The sequence below is a fragment of the Notothenia rossii genome (assembly GCF_949606895.1).
Source record: "Notothenia rossii genome assembly, chromosome: 4".
Taxonomy (NCBI): domain Eukaryota; kingdom Metazoa; phylum Chordata; class Actinopteri; order Perciformes; family Nototheniidae; genus Notothenia; species Notothenia rossii.
In genome coordinates this window covers 33965124-33982339 of record NC_136902.1, presented here as the reverse complement: position 1 = coordinate 33982339, position 17216 = coordinate 33965124, and the positions used below count along the sequence as shown (strand labels likewise).

At 40.3% G+C, this 17216-nt stretch overlaps 1 protein-coding gene across 3 annotated transcripts in view; it reads right to left on the bottom strand.

Annotated features, from left to right (window-relative positions):
* Nucleotides 1-3629: 3629 nt before the first annotated feature.
* Nucleotides 3630-17216, bottom strand: part of plxnb1a (plexin b1a) — an 80753-nt gene continuing 67166 nt past the window's right edge. For all 3 annotated transcript variants that reach the window (XM_079677497.1, XM_079677496.1, XM_079677498.1), the window contains 14 exons: nucleotides 16560-16777; nucleotides 15884-16062; nucleotides 15726-15792; nucleotides 15500-15646; nucleotides 12229-12403; nucleotides 11654-11757; nucleotides 11466-11550; nucleotides 10542-10708; nucleotides 10069-10229; nucleotides 9834-9981; nucleotides 9362-9426; nucleotides 7675-7750; nucleotides 7388-7462; nucleotides 3630-5785 (listed from right to left, as the gene is read on the bottom strand). In XM_079677497.1, the coding sequence (XP_079533623.1) occupies nucleotides 5681-5785; nucleotides 7388-7462; nucleotides 7675-7750; nucleotides 9362-9426; nucleotides 9834-9981; nucleotides 10069-10229; nucleotides 10542-10708; nucleotides 11466-11550; nucleotides 11654-11757; nucleotides 12229-12403; nucleotides 15500-15646; nucleotides 15726-15792; nucleotides 15884-16062; nucleotides 16560-16777 (1772 nt within the window). In that variant the 3' untranslated portion in view covers nucleotides 3630-5680. The remainder of the gene's footprint in view (nucleotides 5786-7387; nucleotides 7463-7674; nucleotides 7751-9361; nucleotides 9427-9833; nucleotides 9982-10068; nucleotides 10230-10541; nucleotides 10709-11465; nucleotides 11551-11653; nucleotides 11758-12228; nucleotides 12404-15499; nucleotides 15647-15725; nucleotides 15793-15883; nucleotides 16063-16559; nucleotides 16778-17216) is intronic.

Here is a 17216-nt window from a genome sequence, read left to right as displayed (position 1 = left end):
TGGGCCTGGATTATGCTCGTATGGCGGCGGACCAGGTCACCGACTCCGGCGTCCAGAGTCTGAAGACAGAGAGCGCTGGGCTGCGCCTGGAGGACGTGCTGTTCGGCGACGCGGGCATCACCCTTCTGTGCGACGTCTCTACGGGTCTGTCACGACCGGTCGTCCCCGCCGACTGGAGGCGTCCTGTTTTCGAGGCGGTGCACGGCTTGTCTCACCCTGGCGTTAAACCTTCGGTGCGCTTGGTGGCCGTGAAGTTTGTCTGGCGTGGGCTGAAAAAGGACAGGCTTGCCAACGCGCTAAGGTGCACCGCCACACGAAGGCCCCTTTGGAGCGGTTCCTATTGCCAGAGAGGAGATTTGATCATGTTAACATCGACCTGGTAGGTCCATTGCCCTCCTCTCAGGGTTTTTCCTACCTCCTCACCATGGTGGATAGGACGACCCGTTGGCCAGAGGCGGTTCCTCTTGTGTCGACTTCAGCCGCTGACGTGGCTAGGGCTTTAATCGCGACATGGGTGTGTCGTTTTGACACCCCGTCAGACATTTCCTCGGACAGGGGCTCACAGTTCACTTCAGGGCTCTGGGGCTCGGTTGCAGACAGTTTGGGGGTCGAACTGCACAGGACTACCGCTTACCACCCCCAGGCTAATGGCCTCTGCGAGCGCTTCCATTGCTCTATGAAAGCGGCGCTCAAGGCCGGACTTACGGACGGTAACTGGGTTGACAAGCTGCCCTGGGTGATGTTGGGCCTGAGGACCGCGCCTAAGGAAGATCTGCAGTGCTCCACTGCGGAGATGGTTTACGGTCAACCCCTGAGAGTCCCAGGGGAATTCCTACCCAAGGCAGCAGTTCCTTGGTCTCCTACGGCTCAACGGGTTTTCCTGCAAGATGCGGCGGAGGCTTTCGTTCCGGTTCCGACTTCTCAGCACGGCGCGCCGGGGTCTCAGGTGGGCACGTTTTCATCCGCCACGACGCACACAGGGGCCCCCTACAGCCCCCTTACGATGGGCCTTTCCGGGTTTTGGAGCAGGGGGACAAGCACCTGGTGGTCGACATGGGTGGCAAGGCGGAGACCGTCTCGGTCGACCGGGTGAAGGCTGCTCATTTGGACAGCCGGTGGTGTTGGCACGTCCACCTCGACGGGGTCGCCCCCCGTCTTCGATTCCCGCTACAGGTTTGAGTCCTGTGGTCCCGGTTCCCACTTTGCCGGGAACCGCACGTTCAGGAGTTGTTTTGCCTGCCCCCATACTCAGGAGTAGAGGGGGTCGGCGTGTTGTTCCTCCCCGCCGCACGGACTTTGTTTATCTGTGAATTCTGGGGGGGCTTGTGTGGTGACTCTAGTTAACTATAATTCACTTTTGGGTCACAGTTCCTACACGGACCTTGTTTAGTGTAACACCGGAGATATAGGTTGCCAAGCTAGAGCTAGCAACGCACTCTAACTTGACTCTCCTCACTGAGTACATGTCTGATACTACTATTGCTTGATGGAAAATAATGAGTGGAAATCCATCTTAAATACTCCGCCTCCGACTCCTTCTTACCGGCACTACAGCACTGACATTTCTGGTGCCTGTAGTAATTATGAAAGCTGCACTGGAGAAAATCAGTAAGTAAGGAGTTCTTAAAGGTCTACCTATTCAGATATAATTAAACCATCCACATTAACAGAATAAACACGTACCAAAATACAGAGTAACATAAATGGGTTTGACGCAGAAAATGTGTGTGCATTAAGATTAACCATTAAGATGACATAAACATGAAGTCATGAACACTACCCAGACATTAGTTGTCTAACTTGAACCAAAGGCACTTGTAGCCTGTCTCTGCTGACGCACAATAAAATAAATACAGCTTTTAAGCTTGTAACGGCATAATTACAAGGGGCAACTTAACGTCACAGCAGACATAACAACAGCCGGTGTTTCTTGTGAGTGTTTCCCCGGGAAACAAACACAATACACACAAACGCGTCACAGATTATTTCGCGGTATTTGGCTGCCGAACGAAATCATGTACGCAGCTCGCGACGTAACTAGGAGTCTAGTGGATGGTATCAGTACTACAAGTAAAACAAATATATATATAGGCTATAGTTTTTTTTTTTCAAATATAGAGTTCCCAGCATGGCTCCTTGATGACAGAAGGAAGGTCATGTGCTAATGGGCATTAAGCTAGCTCTACTGGTCATTGCCAACAAAGCCTTGAACACTTACTAACAGGGACGTGCAAAGACATTTTTTGGGGCGGGAGCTCAAGTGAGTAAAACGGCCCTTCCCATAATAATTTATAAAAAAAAATGTAAAACTAAAAGTTAAATATAGTTGCACATCTCTGACTTACTGACCAATTTATTTTAATACCCTCACACTCACGCAATTGTTTAATAGGCTACTCAAAAGAATTCTACAAAATAATCAGTTAACACAGCGACAATAGTCTTCTTTAGTATTCACTACGCACAAGAGCAGACAACAAACTAGAACAATTAATAGTTATTAAATGAGCAGCCAACAACCAAAATTATGAAGTTACTGTTTATGGACATTACAGACAAAAATATTGTTTTTTCATGTATTTGTAAATGTTGTTATTTTGGTCTATTTCGCTTCCATGTTTTATTTCACTCTAATGCAGGGATGGGCAAATGGCGACCCGGGGGCCCTCAGATTAATTTATAAACAACGTAATTAATTTAAAAAATACATTTTTTAGTTTTTTTTACTTCTAGTACTGATACCATCCACTAGACTCCTAGATACGTCGCGAGCTGCGTACATGATTTCGTTCGGCAGCCAAATACCGCAAAATAGTTTGTGTGTATTCATTGTGTTTGTTTCCCGGGGAAACACTCACAAGAAACACCAGCTGTTGTTATGCCTGCTGTGAAGTTAAATTACCACTAATTATGCCTTTACAAGCTTCAAAGTTGTATTTATCATCTAAATTTGGCGAAACAAGTTTAATATTCTAAAAACCAAGACTTTGTTTATTTGAAATCATTGTTAGCATACCGCTTTGGGGTTAGCCCTACTCACGGTAAACATTTTGACATGTCATTAGAGTTATTCACTTTTTTTTATACAGGATAATCACAGCCTCACGGAACTTTACAACCATAAGGTAAAGAAAAAAATTGATTACCACAAAAATAGGTCAGGGGGTTAAGTGATCAACTTAGTTGAGAACTTCAGCCATAAGTGGCATGTAGAGTTATTAAGTTTAGCAGTGTAAGTGTACATGCGTGGAAAAGCAGGAACATGCAAAGCTGTGACAAGGAACAGAACTAGCAGCAGGTGCGGCCAATTTACTGATGACCCTCTGCCATGCCCCACCAGAGCAAACACAGCAACAACGAACAGAACATCACACCAAATAAAATGGGTGTCTCTGGATATAAAAAGCCGACTTCCCTATACCTTGATCTAACATGCCAGAGGCTGTTCACCTTAGAGACCTGCTGCAGATATGGGTATACGGCCAAGAGGGTTTTTAAAGGGGCAATGGCACCAGGTGTCGCTAGCCCATGTGTTGCGAACGAGCCCAGATGTTGTGAACGAGCCCAGGTGCTGCCAATTTGCTGATTTACTGACAACCAACACTTACCCGAATAACTTGAGACACTCATTAACTTTGGGACCACTTTATTGCATCACATTAAGTTGTCGTTAGGTTCATCCTAACAATTAGTAAGAGAACACTAGTGGAGGTTACTTAAGAGCACTATGTATCTACACGAACATGGTAAACACATTGGAACCGAGCTTTGCATACACAAGTGCAACTAATGTGCAAAGAATGTTTTTTTTAATGTACAACATAATAGCATCTGTACAAATCATGTTTGTCTACTGCTTCTAAACATGATGCAAAAGAAGATATTTAATTTAGATTTCAAGACAGTTGCTACTATCCTGAGATCAACGCGATTTCCCATAATGTAAAAAAAAAAATCTGCTGCTCTAAAAAAACAAAAACATGATTTAAAATCTGTTTGGAAGGGGCATGCCCACTATCATTTTATAAGTCTGAAAAAAATAAAACCAACAACAAATGCAATAGAATAAATAGGAAAAATAAATTAAATTGAAAAAAACATTTTTTACATGTGGCATCATTGAGCAACAGGGAAAATAGGCATGTCTGTTTATTAATCATATGAAGTCTTGAGAGAATGGAAATAATTACTAAAAGATAAAGAAGTGCAGCTTTGCTACGTGGTAACACGTCTGGCAAAAATGTTATAAAAATAAAGCAAAAAAAATCCTGGCACAGGCAATTTACCTTCAGCACGAAGCACCCTAAAATATGTGAGGAAGATTAAAATAACTTGCGGTATTGGCTGTGTAAAAAAATACAAAAAACCTCTTAGATATGGAAGATCAAGCTTGAATTAATAAAAACTAAATAATAAATACATACAATTGGCCAAGGAAATTTAAATAAACTGATGAAATGCACATACTGTATATTAGGTGACTGTATTATTACGTCTTGATTTATGACGGTGTATTAGGGGACATTTTAGTTAAAGAAAATAATTTTTAGAGATTATCAGAATTTTCTCTTATACATGTTCCGTAATAAAAAAAATACAATGGCCCTAATACAAAGTGTTATACATGTTGAACAGTTACCCAAGTCCGTCTTAAAAAATATATTTTAGGGAATACAAACTGTCAGTCAGACTCGTTAAAAACACGGTAGTAGTGAAATATTCCTTAGCTGCTATAACATTATTGATATAGTTGTGCATTTATTTCCATTAAGTCAATGCTTGGTCTTCCATACACAAAAACAAATTAGTAGAGATTCTTATGGATTTGTCTACACGTTGTTAAATATATTATTGTAATGGTTTTCTTAAAGGACGGATCAGTTAATGAGTCAGCTAAACGCACCTCTTCCAAACTGTCTGTAGTACATGGAAACATAACAAAAAGACCTAAGAAAAGGAACATTCAGAATAACAGGAAGTCATTATGAGTAGAAATAAAATCAACACTTTTTACAAAACACTGATTTTCAGTTCTTCAAACTACAGGCAGCAAATATAAATTGCAGTAAAAAGCACAACTGGCAATGTAACGCTTAACATTTTTTAAGAAAGAAAGCCTGTCCATGGAACCCAAACCTTCCAATAACAGCTCTTTAAACACCACAGAGTAAGACTTGGTAGAATGATTTAAGGAAGCTAAAAGCAGATTGAAACATCCTTCGAATACGGACAGGCCTCAACAGCTCTTTGTCTATTCGTCCTTTACGTAAGACTTGGACATGTTTGAAAACGTGTTCCTTCGTCCAGCACACCTACAGCTTGCGTAGGACTATAAGGAATGTTCAGTGCAGTTCGTCAAGAAGTCCAGCGAACCACGGAGGAAAATGTTTCATATAATGTCTCCCTTTAGTTTGGAAATCCTTACGAGAGAAGTCATGTCAATTCCTTTGTTTTAATGTGCTTCATTTCACATATTCTTCTTTTCTTCCCCGTTAACTCCCAGTGTTCAGCTCATGGGAGTTTTAGAGTCAGTGATCATCCCTCCCTTCACTAAAAGTCAAAATAACAGAATGTGCCATACCTTTCGCATTATAAAAAGATTATTCTTTTCTCCAGGAGACAGAAGCTGCTCCAATTATTGTCTTTTATTTTAGAGGAGAAATGTATCCAGTCCGTTGGGTCATAGGTCAGTGACTTTGTTTTCCACGGCCGCAGCGATCTGTTGCAGCCGGTAACCCAGCTGCATCTTCTGGGCGGTGCAGTCCTCCTCCAGGGCTGTGATGATCTGCAGGGAAAACTACCATTATATGGCTTTCTGTGTTATGTCTGAAATCAATTAACAATTGTGACCCATCGTTTAAAAAAAGAGATGTAAACATGCCACTATAAAAAAAAAAGGCATTGCATAAAGGGGAAGGTTTAAAAATGGATTCTCTGATTCAATAATGGATTTTTATTTGAATGATCTGATATGGATTCATAAAACTCTGATATTCTTCTTTAATATTTGCTTCTTCCGTTGGATGCCCTAATGCTGAGAACTCTGAGATCTCTAGGCATTTGACCAATCACAACAGAGCCGGCCAGCTGACCAATAAGAGCAGACTGGGCTCTGGTTTCAGACAGAGGGTGAAAATCCTTGCTATCCTGGCTCCAAAATGGTGGAATGAGCTCCCCATTGAAATCAGGACAGCAGATAGCTTACACATCTTCCGACGCAAACTGAAAACTCATCTCTTTAGACTCCACTTCGAGCGATAGAATTACTAACAAAGCACTTATATACTAATAAAGGGCTGGCTTTCTAAATGCCAGTTGAGTAGCACTTGAAATGTTTGGCTCTATGAAACCTGATGTACTTATATGATTCTGTTTTCTTAAAGGTTGTATCTTCCTGGTCGAATGCACTTATTGTAAGTCGCTTTGGATAAAAGCGTCAGCTAAATGCAATGTAATGTAATGTAATGTAATGAAAAGAGGTGCTGCAGCACAGGCAGTATGAGAACAATAATGAGCTTTTTGAACATTAAAGCAAGGAGACATGTAGAGACACAGAATACAGATATGAACCTGAAAACGAGCAGAATAGGGCCTTTAAACCAAACCTGAGTATATCATTATTGGGACCTTGTGAATCGGAATCCTCTGGAATTCGGTGGTGATTCACAGCCCTAGCTGCACATGTGAACTGGTATCTATGAGACGCAGCAGATACCATTCCCCTGCTATATTCCAGCACTTACAGAGACTCAATTATTTGTGCATGTAGTAGAGAAGCATCTGAACAACAACACAACATGCTGTGGCGTACTCACTCGATCGTAGTATTTGTTGATTTTTTTTTAAATGTGTATGATAAGACCGTTGAATCCCTATCTATCCCCAAATGAGGTAACACTATGGTAGCTGAGCCTATGGCTAACGGATCAAAGTTATGTATACATTTGCAGTATCACTCCTTGGTGTTTGAGGTCCAGTCTAAGAACATTATGTTGCTAATGCAAACAGAACACTGCAGTTTCAAATTAAAAGCATCTAGCTTCTAAAGCAAGAGTTGAGTTTTTTCCTGAAGAAGCGTTTGCTGCCCCCAGTTTTCCTGGAACTGTAGTAGAATGTATTTCAAAACCAAGCAAAATCGATTAACCCTAACTAACCTGAAATATCCCTCATTAAACCAGTATATAAACAAATCATATTCAGGACCTTGAAAATTGAAATGAAAGAATTTGTTGGCGATACCCAGCCTTGCTGCACATGTGCACTGGTATCTATGAGACGCACAGATACCATTCCCCTGCTGTACTCCAGCACTTACAGAGACTCAATTATTTGTGCATATAGTAGAAAAGCATTTGAACAACAACACAACACGCCCCGGTGTACTCACTTGATCGTAGTATTTGTTGATGTACTTGTACAGCTCATGCAAAGCCACGAGGCAGTTGACCTCTGCTGTGTAGTTCTGTGAGGAGAGAGAAGAGAGAGAGGTGAGGGGGGGGGCGGGGGCTGTTCAGAATTGCATCGCTTGCCATTCATATTTGATTTCAAACTCTACATCTAGCTCGTCAGGCACACAGTGACTTCCAGAAACTTAAGATGATTTATGTGTTGAACCTCGGCTAACATAAAGAAGCTATTCTTGCAGAAGTGGAAGAACAAGAGAGGGGAGCGTACACGAGAGAGTTCAGCCAGAGCGGAGTTCATCTCCTGGTCGCTGGCCGAGATGGTCTGACGGATGTCTGCGTAGTACCTGGAGAGAAAGGAGTTGGTATAGAAATCACGGAAATAACTTCATTGAATTAAGGTTTACATACAAATATATTCATCTTTTCTACTTTTGTATCGTTTGAGAATAAATACACAGCTTTTTGAATTTGAAATGGACTATCATGCTCCTAAGTGTCTTCAATTCTATTGGACAGGACGTTCACCTCATCCTGACTGCTGTCTGCATGAAGTTCAGGAGATACAGACACATTGATCTGAAGTGGCCACATGCAATCTGAAAAGAAACTACTCATCTTTTTAGACTCAAGGATGTTTTCTTCAGTCACTTAGAAAGAAAGACATATTCTCTATGACCTTCAGCTCATCGAGTAGGAATCCAAAAGACAAAGTTGCTTTTGTTATGCAATTGGAATACAGAGTTTGTACATAAATGCAGTGTTGGACCCATACAGCTCTGTTGGTAGAGGGGGGGTGCAGCCAGCTGGGTCCCCCTGTGGAGGACCACGTGTCATCCCCTTACTCTCCCTGTCTCACCACTGTCACTCAAATAAAGGCACTATCTCAATATTTAAAAAACAAACAAAAACGCAGTGCTCAGTCATCTCATATGAAAGGATGCTTACTCCCAGTTGTGTGTTAGGAAATATAGTTTTTGATGCAATTTGGACAAGGTGTATTATATATATTTAGTTCATTGATACCAAAGGAAAGCCCAACAAGCTGTGCACACTGAACCATGGAACTTCCTCTGTATATCTTTCACACCTCTGTTTAAATCAAACATTTAACACTTCAGTGTTTCACAAACCAAAATAAAAAATAATACCCGTCCCTTCCCATGTAATAAATAGAATCAGACACAACTGTGTGATTGATTAAAGGAGCAGCATAAAAAGTAATACCGACTGAAATCAATAACCACAGGGTTGACTAAAACAATTGTAAAATAAGTTTGACCGGGTGTTTTTTATTTTACGCCATGCAAGTTTGATTTCACACAGTTTGCAGGTAACACACTTTTTACTGTTGTTTCAAGTGTCCCACGCTGTTGAAGATTTGAGTCGGACCGTGCTTCTCTAAACCTCCGCCATTTTTCAAATATCAGTGATTTTTGTGACGTAGCCAGCTCCGTAAACAGAGAGTAACAACACAGACCAAACAAATCGATAACTGAATTTGTTGCCAACTGTAATGTATTATTTATAATTAGCATATTTATATGTCTTGCAATTTTCTTAATTTTAAAATAGTTTCAAAATAGTTTTTATAAGTTCTAAAGCAAATTCCTTGTAAAAACTGCAAATTTATATATTGTTTCTCTTGTGCTTATTTGCTTTGGATTTACTAGTTAATGCAACATTTGAACAGTCATCCCTCTCACCCTGAACAGGACCGATGAGGCCGATATGTTCCTCAGGAGTCTGTCAGCAGCTCTCCCAGCAGTGTGAGGAGGAGCAGCAGACAGCAGCAGCAGTGTAGTAGCTGCTCTCAGACCAGCCATGCATAGAGACTGGCAGTCTGCCCTGTCTGCCTCCACAGATTGTCCCAGGCCTCGCTGTCTCTTTCTCTCTTTCACTCCCTCCCTGAGTTGTTATGCCTGGGGTCAGTTGGGAACCTGCTGCCATATTCTTACCTCTCCACCATCTGCTTGTAGCGAGGGATGTCTCTGGCGTACAGCAACTTGTTGATGGGCGAGTCCTGTGAGAGGAAGACAAATGGATATCACGTTAAACAGGGCGTATAAAGAGTTGTTGATTTAAATATGCTACTGGTATTAAACATAGCTTTTTCTCACATTATGAGAAGATTATTACTAATTCGCTGATTTGTTTATATTGTTCTTACTGTACCTAGTGCATTTACATTTAATACAAATAAAACTGTAATTACTTTGCTAACTTATAATGTAAACAGTATATACACTAGTGTTCTATGTATCTGTTATTTTATTATAGTTTTTCATCTGTAGCCCCTGTCTAAAGAACATATCTTTTTTTATATAAATGACGATAGATTCATATAAAGTATAGCATTTTTTAAATCATATTTACTACTACACAGCGGTACAGTGTAATAATGCTTCGTTACAGTGACACTGATCTCACCCGTCCCAGCTTGTGGTCGGCGATGGTGCAGGAGTCCATGAAGGTCTGAGCGATGACGGACAGCACGGCATCCACGTGGTCCGAAGTCTGCACGTCGAAGATGAACTGCGGGTTCTTCAGGATGTTGATCCAGAACCGCAGCGGTAAACTGACCAGAGAAAAAGAGACAGTCATTTATATGGCAGATAATTAATAATAATTATAATAATAATAAAAACTATTCTACTTAGGTTACCTGTTGGTTTTCCAGATATGGATTGTCTCGGGGTCTGTGATGCCGTGCTTCAGAGCCTGATCATCCAGCAGGTCGAAGAAGTATTTGACCGCCAGAGGAACGGGGCGGCTGGTGCTGAGGATCGCCGTGAACAGATCATCCACAAACTTCTGCAGCGTGCCCTGAGACGGAGCGGATAAAAGACAAACAGATGGATAAACAAGATCTTCACGCAAATCTGCACACATGTATCCACACACGCGTTATCTTTCATAGTGTTCTAATTTCCATCATTTATGACAATCATAACAGAGGTTTTAAACTGAAAGTGGAAACTATTCTGAACATATTTCTAGTTATCTTTTTATCTCTATAAGCTTACTTTTCAAAGTGAGGCACACATGTTTAAATATGAGTGTATGTGTGTGTGTGTGTGTGTGTGTGTGTGTGTGTGTGTGTGTGTGTGTGTGTGTGTGTGTGTGTGTGTGTGTTACCTTCATGGAGAGCAGGCGGGTGAGGTAGATCTCAGGGATGGCCTTGGCCCTCTCCCCCCCCCTCTCACTGCCTCTCCTGTGTTTGGGCAGCTCAGACTCCTCGCTGGCTTTCACCAGGTGCCACAGCCTCACCCCCCCCTCCTCCATGTCATCCAGCATGGGGGTCTCTGGAAGGAGGACACAGCATCAGGACAAGATTTGAGAGTGGTTCAGTATGAAAATCCCAACCAAGGACAAAGCATATTTATCCGTCATTTCAGTGTTTTGAATAATGTAAAACAAAGTTTATTTTGTCATTAATCAATGTTAGTATTATTATACATATGAAAACAGATGATGGAATAAAGAAAACAGCTATATTCAATAATATTGCCTATCTTTCTGCGATGTTACCACTACCTTTAATTCTGACTTTGAGTTCCTACTTCCATGTATCCCATGCAACACAACACATGCATACATAGTCAAACAGCGCCCTCTCCTGGTCATTTACACTCGGTTACACTAATAGAAATTACTTTTCCAAATCCAATCAAACATTATTTAAATCGCACTTTTCATACACAAAACGTAACACACACCAGAAACAAAAACAACAAACAATCCCCCCACCATCCTAGGTAATAAATGCCAAGTAACATGATTTTGTGATGGATGAAAACACTTAAAGCCAGCAGAAGTTAATGAACTACGTATGGAATACAATTAAGAAATATATACAATTGAATAAGAATAAAATAAATAAATAAGAACAGACATTTCTTTAATAAATACAATTCCATTAAAAGCCATATTAAAAAGGTGGGTCTCTTTAATTTCCAAAATACAGTATAAAAAAACATACAAATAATGTCTAAAATACATTTTTGTGTATATGTAGACTTATTTTACAAGTGTCAATTCAGAGTATGTATGTACACTCACTTTCTCCAGGCATGTAATCATGGCTGTCATGGACATGGTTTTTGGTGTTCCTGGGGACGAGGGCCACCGTTGCTCCGTCAGGAACCTGCCTCAAAAAAGTGATACCAACTGTAAGACTTCCAGCCTTACACAATCAGCATGCATGTTTAATGAGAGTGTGTGTTGTTGTGTGTGTGACTTGCACTGACCTTATAGTGCTGCAGTGTATTCAGGCGCTTCCATAGGCCTTGTACTACTGACGTCAGGTCCTCGTCTGAGAGGATCAGGTGACCTGCAACACCTGAACGCCACTCTGCAGGAAAAAACATGTTTGTTATATAGTAAGATATTATAACATGTTCATATATGACACGTGTTGTTCCAAAAAGAGGACAATTTCATTTATTTGTGTAATCCCGGTTCACATTGTAAGGGATTGATAATACTTTGATCAAAGGATTTAACTGTTTGTTTACCTTTGTTGGTGATTGGCTAATGGTTACACAAGCCAAAAAAACATTATGACATCATAAAGTTGCAGGTTGTGTAAAGTTTTTATATAAATGGATCAGGACAAAAAGTGAGATAATCTTTTTTCCTGAAACTTTCAGAATCTCTTTACACAGAGGGGACACATGTTGATGTATACAAGGTGACCTTTAAGTGAAATCTGAAATTTTAAATACAATATTATATTTCATACAACTGAGCCATCTGACCCACAGCCCACTTATCAATACCAAATTGAAGCCTGATTTTCCTACATGCAACAACGTGTATGTACCCAGGTGTAATGAGTCGATGTGTGGCCTCTGGGAGAAGGAGGTTCCCTTCCAAGCTTGTTCCAGAAGTTTCTCCTTCACTTGCGTGATGGTGTCACAGTCTAAGACTTTGGCAGGTACCGTCTGAGTGGTAGCCCCCCCGGTGGAGGCTGCAGCAGGCATCACAACATTCAGGGTCTGCACAGAGGAGGAGGGGGGGTTAATGGGGGACATATTGTAATACTGAAATGCATTATTTCAGGCTTCAAGTGTGTGTTTTTACATTAGGGAAGTTTTTCCCTGAATCATTAATTTTTTTAATTTTAATTCAGAAAATAACTCACTTTATTTAATACAATAGTTATCAAATGTAAATGCTGTTCTAGCACAAAGTTATTTTACATTTCCAATAAAATGTTCAGTTTGCATCAATTGTAATAAAAATGATACGAAGAAGAATTAAAAAAATGGAAAAAGTCAGATTTTAAAAAGTGTTTACAGAACAGATTCTCTTGTAAAGTGTTGCTGGACTGAATCCTTAAACAAGGTAATGAGTCAGCATTTTAACACATCTGGTTATAAGAATACCAAAAGCAGTCATGCATTAGCCACCTTTAGCATATATATATATATATATATATATATATATATATATATATATATTTAAGCAATAGCTCACGACAGGCCGTGGTATATGCTCATTATATCACAGCTAAGGGGCGTGGTTCGGCCCGACACGAAGCGTTGTTTTGTTGCTTTGTTTCAAGACCCGCATCAGAAAGCTTTTGAATGGTGGTACTTTTCCAGTTGGTCTACCTGCTCTTCACGTAGCTCTGCATGTCTTTTAAGATGGACCTGAATTCCCCCATAGTGATTACATCTGAGAGTTTCAGCTCCTTCTGTACTTTGTTCCAAGCTGTGGGGGCAGCATATTTAAAAGCTGTTTTACCCAGTTTTGCTCTCACTGTAGGAACCAGCATCTGAATCAAATCTTGGGAGCGCAGGCCATAAAGACTTTCTCTTTGACACATATATGTGCAAATGTACGAGGGAACCAACTCAAGCAGAGATTTATAAATAAAACCCAACCAATGGGAAAGTTAGATGGCCAAATAGCAGCAGCATATAAAGTGCAATGGTGTACTCAATATCCACACCCAGTAATAAAACATAAGGCACACTGGTACACAGTATCCAAGCTCTTTAGGCACTGGTCAGAGGCATTCATGTATAGCAGGTCACCATAATCTAATACAGGTAAAAACGTTGCAGATATCACATTTTTCCTTGTCTGAAAAGAAAACTGGATATATTTCTGTAAAAGAAACCTCATTTTTTTTATTTTTGAAACAACATTTTCCGTGTGTAACTTGAAAGACAAGTTCTGTTCAATAAGAAATCCCAGATATTTGTAAGTAGTGACCCTCTCAATGTATGTAATGTACAATAGCAACAACTTACAGACATACATAAACAAAAAGAAAAAATGCAAAACATGACACACAAGACAAACCACATACTGTACAGTCTGTTAAGTACAATTCAAGCAATGCACACAATCATTACAATCTGAGAGACAGTCGAGCAAATCAGTTTCATCAATAACAAGTACAGACCAGTTGAAAGTGAGATGATAATGCATGTTTAAACATACCCAATGATGCAAGAGATCTAATAGCAGCAGGTAAAGTATTCCAGTCTGTTGGGGCTTTGAAAATGAACGCTCTTCTGCCAATAACATTTTTTGCAGAGGGGACAGAGAAATAAATCTGAACAGAATGTCTAACTTGATGATGGTACGATCAACTGTGTCAAACGCCTTTGACAAATCAATAAATAGAGCTGCACAGTACTTGTTACAGTCCAATGCCTCAATGATGTTGTTCAGCACTTTAATAGCAGCAGTTGCTGTGCTGTGTTGTTTTCTAAAACCGGATTGGTGCTCTGACAAAATATCATTTGTGTCCAAGAATAATTGAAGTTGTTCACTGAGAAGCTTTTCAAGGACCTTCGCTACAACACATCATTTTTTAAATTGGCCTACAATTATTAACAGATGACGGATCCCCTCCTTTCAGTAAAGGAAGAACATATGCAGATTTCCATATGTTAGGAATCTCATTGTTGGAAAGAGTTAAATTAAAAAGATAAGTAAGCGACTCAGCTATAAAGTCTGCAGCTAATTCAAGAAAATGAGGAGGAAGTTGGTCTGGACCTGCCGATTTATAAAGCTTTAAAATAACAAAACAGCTTGGTTAGTTATCATTGTTGATTTTTAATAATTTAATAATAATAAAATAACATTTTTTTTGTAATGTATTATTATTTATAACGGCTAAGGTCCACTAAGGTTTAATGGACCTGAGCCGTTATAAATAATAATACATTCTAAAAAATTATAAAAAACATTAAATGAAATTGTGAATCACAAACAAAAAGTGTTAACACGCTTTGCTACAACAAATAGGTAGATTGTCTGCACACAGACACACACACACACACACACACACACACACACACACACACACACACACACACACACACACACACACACACACACACACACACACACACACACACACACACACACACACACACACACACACACACACACACACACACACACACACACACACACACACACACACACACACACACACACACACACATCCAAACTATTTTCTTCAAATTTGCAAACACTTTGAAACAGCTGAATCCATAAATTGGCATAGTTTAAATAAGTTAAAATAAGTCAAGTTAGTCGTTAGTTTGTTCAGTATTTGGCCGTGTAATAACCTGGATAATGTGCAGCGAGCCGGTCATTATTGGAAAAAAAAACACAGACAGTATGATCACAGAGACCGACGCGAAGCGGAGGGATCTTGATCGGGTGTTTTTCTTTTTACGTTTGAGATGTTCCCGCATCACTGTGGTGCTCCCGAGCCATGCAACTTCGATTTCACACAGTTTGCAGGTATCACACTTTTTACTGTTGTTTCCAGTGCTCCCACGTGGTTGAAGATTTGAGTCGGACCGTGCTTATCTAAACCTCAGCCATTTTTCGAATGTCAGTTTTTTTTTGTGACGTAGCCAGCTCCGTAAACAGAGAGTAACAACATAGACCAAACAAATCGATAACTGAATTTGTTGCCAACTTTTTTAGCAATCGATTTTTATCGATTCGTTGTTGCAGCCCTACATTACACAGCACCACTCAATTGTCATGCCTCTGACATTGTTAACATTTTCAGCAGGCCAGTGTTTATGCTTTGTATCTATTTGTGTTTTTCTTACCAGCGTTTTGTACTCCACGTCCTCTCGCAGCAGCCTGTTGTCGTTCAGTGTGTACTTTGCTTTCCCCGTCACAGCGTCCACAGGGCCCTTGTCCACCTGGTGCTTTATGGCTCTGAACAGCATGTAGAAGGACTCCCCGGCTGATTCCTGGCCAAGCATAACGGTCAACAAATTATTAACACAGAATTGAACTTTGAGTGATTCAGTGTGCATCCTGACAACATACCCTCAGAAAGGTAAAGAGGCAGATGGACATCCAGTTTGTCAAAAGCTTCTCCACCACAGATTCTGTTCTGGAATAGAAAAAGTGAGCAAATCATTTATAGATGAAATAAGTTAAAAGTTATAAAGATACATTTATAAAGACACCTACTCCAGCCTTACCTCCTGAGCATCAGTTTGGGGTTCTTGGCCACATACTGTTCCACCAGGTCGTTGAGCAGCGTCTTCAGGATGTCGGTGAAGTACTCCAGTTTACCATGCAGGGCCACCGTCAGCAGAGAGGCCACGTAGGCCCGGTCCCTGGGGGAGAACGTCCGCTGGACCTCCAGAGTGTGAATAAACTGGAGGGAGTAAAAACAAATAAAGTGAAATTCTGGTAGAGTGCACATATTTTACTGTTCATATTTTTTATTTATTTGTTCTCTTACTGTGTTTATGTTTGCACAAACAAATCCTTGTATTTGTGAACCTACTTGGCGATGAACCCTATCCAGATTCTGAACAAAATGCGTGGTCTATATTTTAAAGGCTGAAAAAAGTTTTACCAGGTGGAAAGAAAAAAGGTTTTGGGAGGTTCTTTATTTTTCATACCAGACTTTTTTTTATGTTATTGGGAAAAGTAATGTTTTGGAAAACAAGTTTAGAAACAAATACAATCCCATTCAACTTTACGGGGGAAGACGATCATTTTTCCTTATTTATGAAAGAAAGCATGGGAATATTGATATCAGCATCTTCCCCAATAACAAAGGATTCCTGTAATGTGGTGCCCACCCTTAAGAAAACTGTTTATCCAAAAACCTGCTCTGAATATGAAAACATAGCCCTGCTGTGTGACCTTGGTGAGGAAGAGTTTGCTGTTGAGCAGGTTGGACAGCTGCACCAGCCCTTGCTCCACCGTCTGCCTCCGACTCTCCGGGACGTCCAGATCTCGTCTCAGGGGTGACTCCTGGTGGCCGGGGAAGAAAATGCGCTCTGCGTATGCCCGGTAGTCCAGGAAGGGAATCCCCGAGCCCACCAGATCACTGGACATGTCCATCATCTCCGTCATCAGGTCTGGAGGAGGGGAGGGCAAGAAAAGCCTTAGTTTGTGTATCTTATGACCTTATTTTTATTTGTTATCTTGTCGCTATGTTTACAATTAATGGAAGGAATGAAACTACAAAACCAGGCTCTGTTCTTATGAAACACTGACTTGTTTTGTCCCAACATTTACTCTGCTAAAAATCAATATGTAAGAGCAGTATATGTAAAACCAAACTTAGAAACATGCCATATCGTAAGCTTAACACAAGACAGAAAAAAAACATAAAGCATAAATAAATAAATGATAGTTAAAAAAACAACAACAGCCCCAATAGGTATGAAACCAAGTTCATATATATATATATATATATATATAAAATCAAGAATTGACAATATGGATTAAAAAAAATATATAATATCTTTTACATCAATATGTTATAAAACAAAAAGGACAGAATAATTGAAAAAA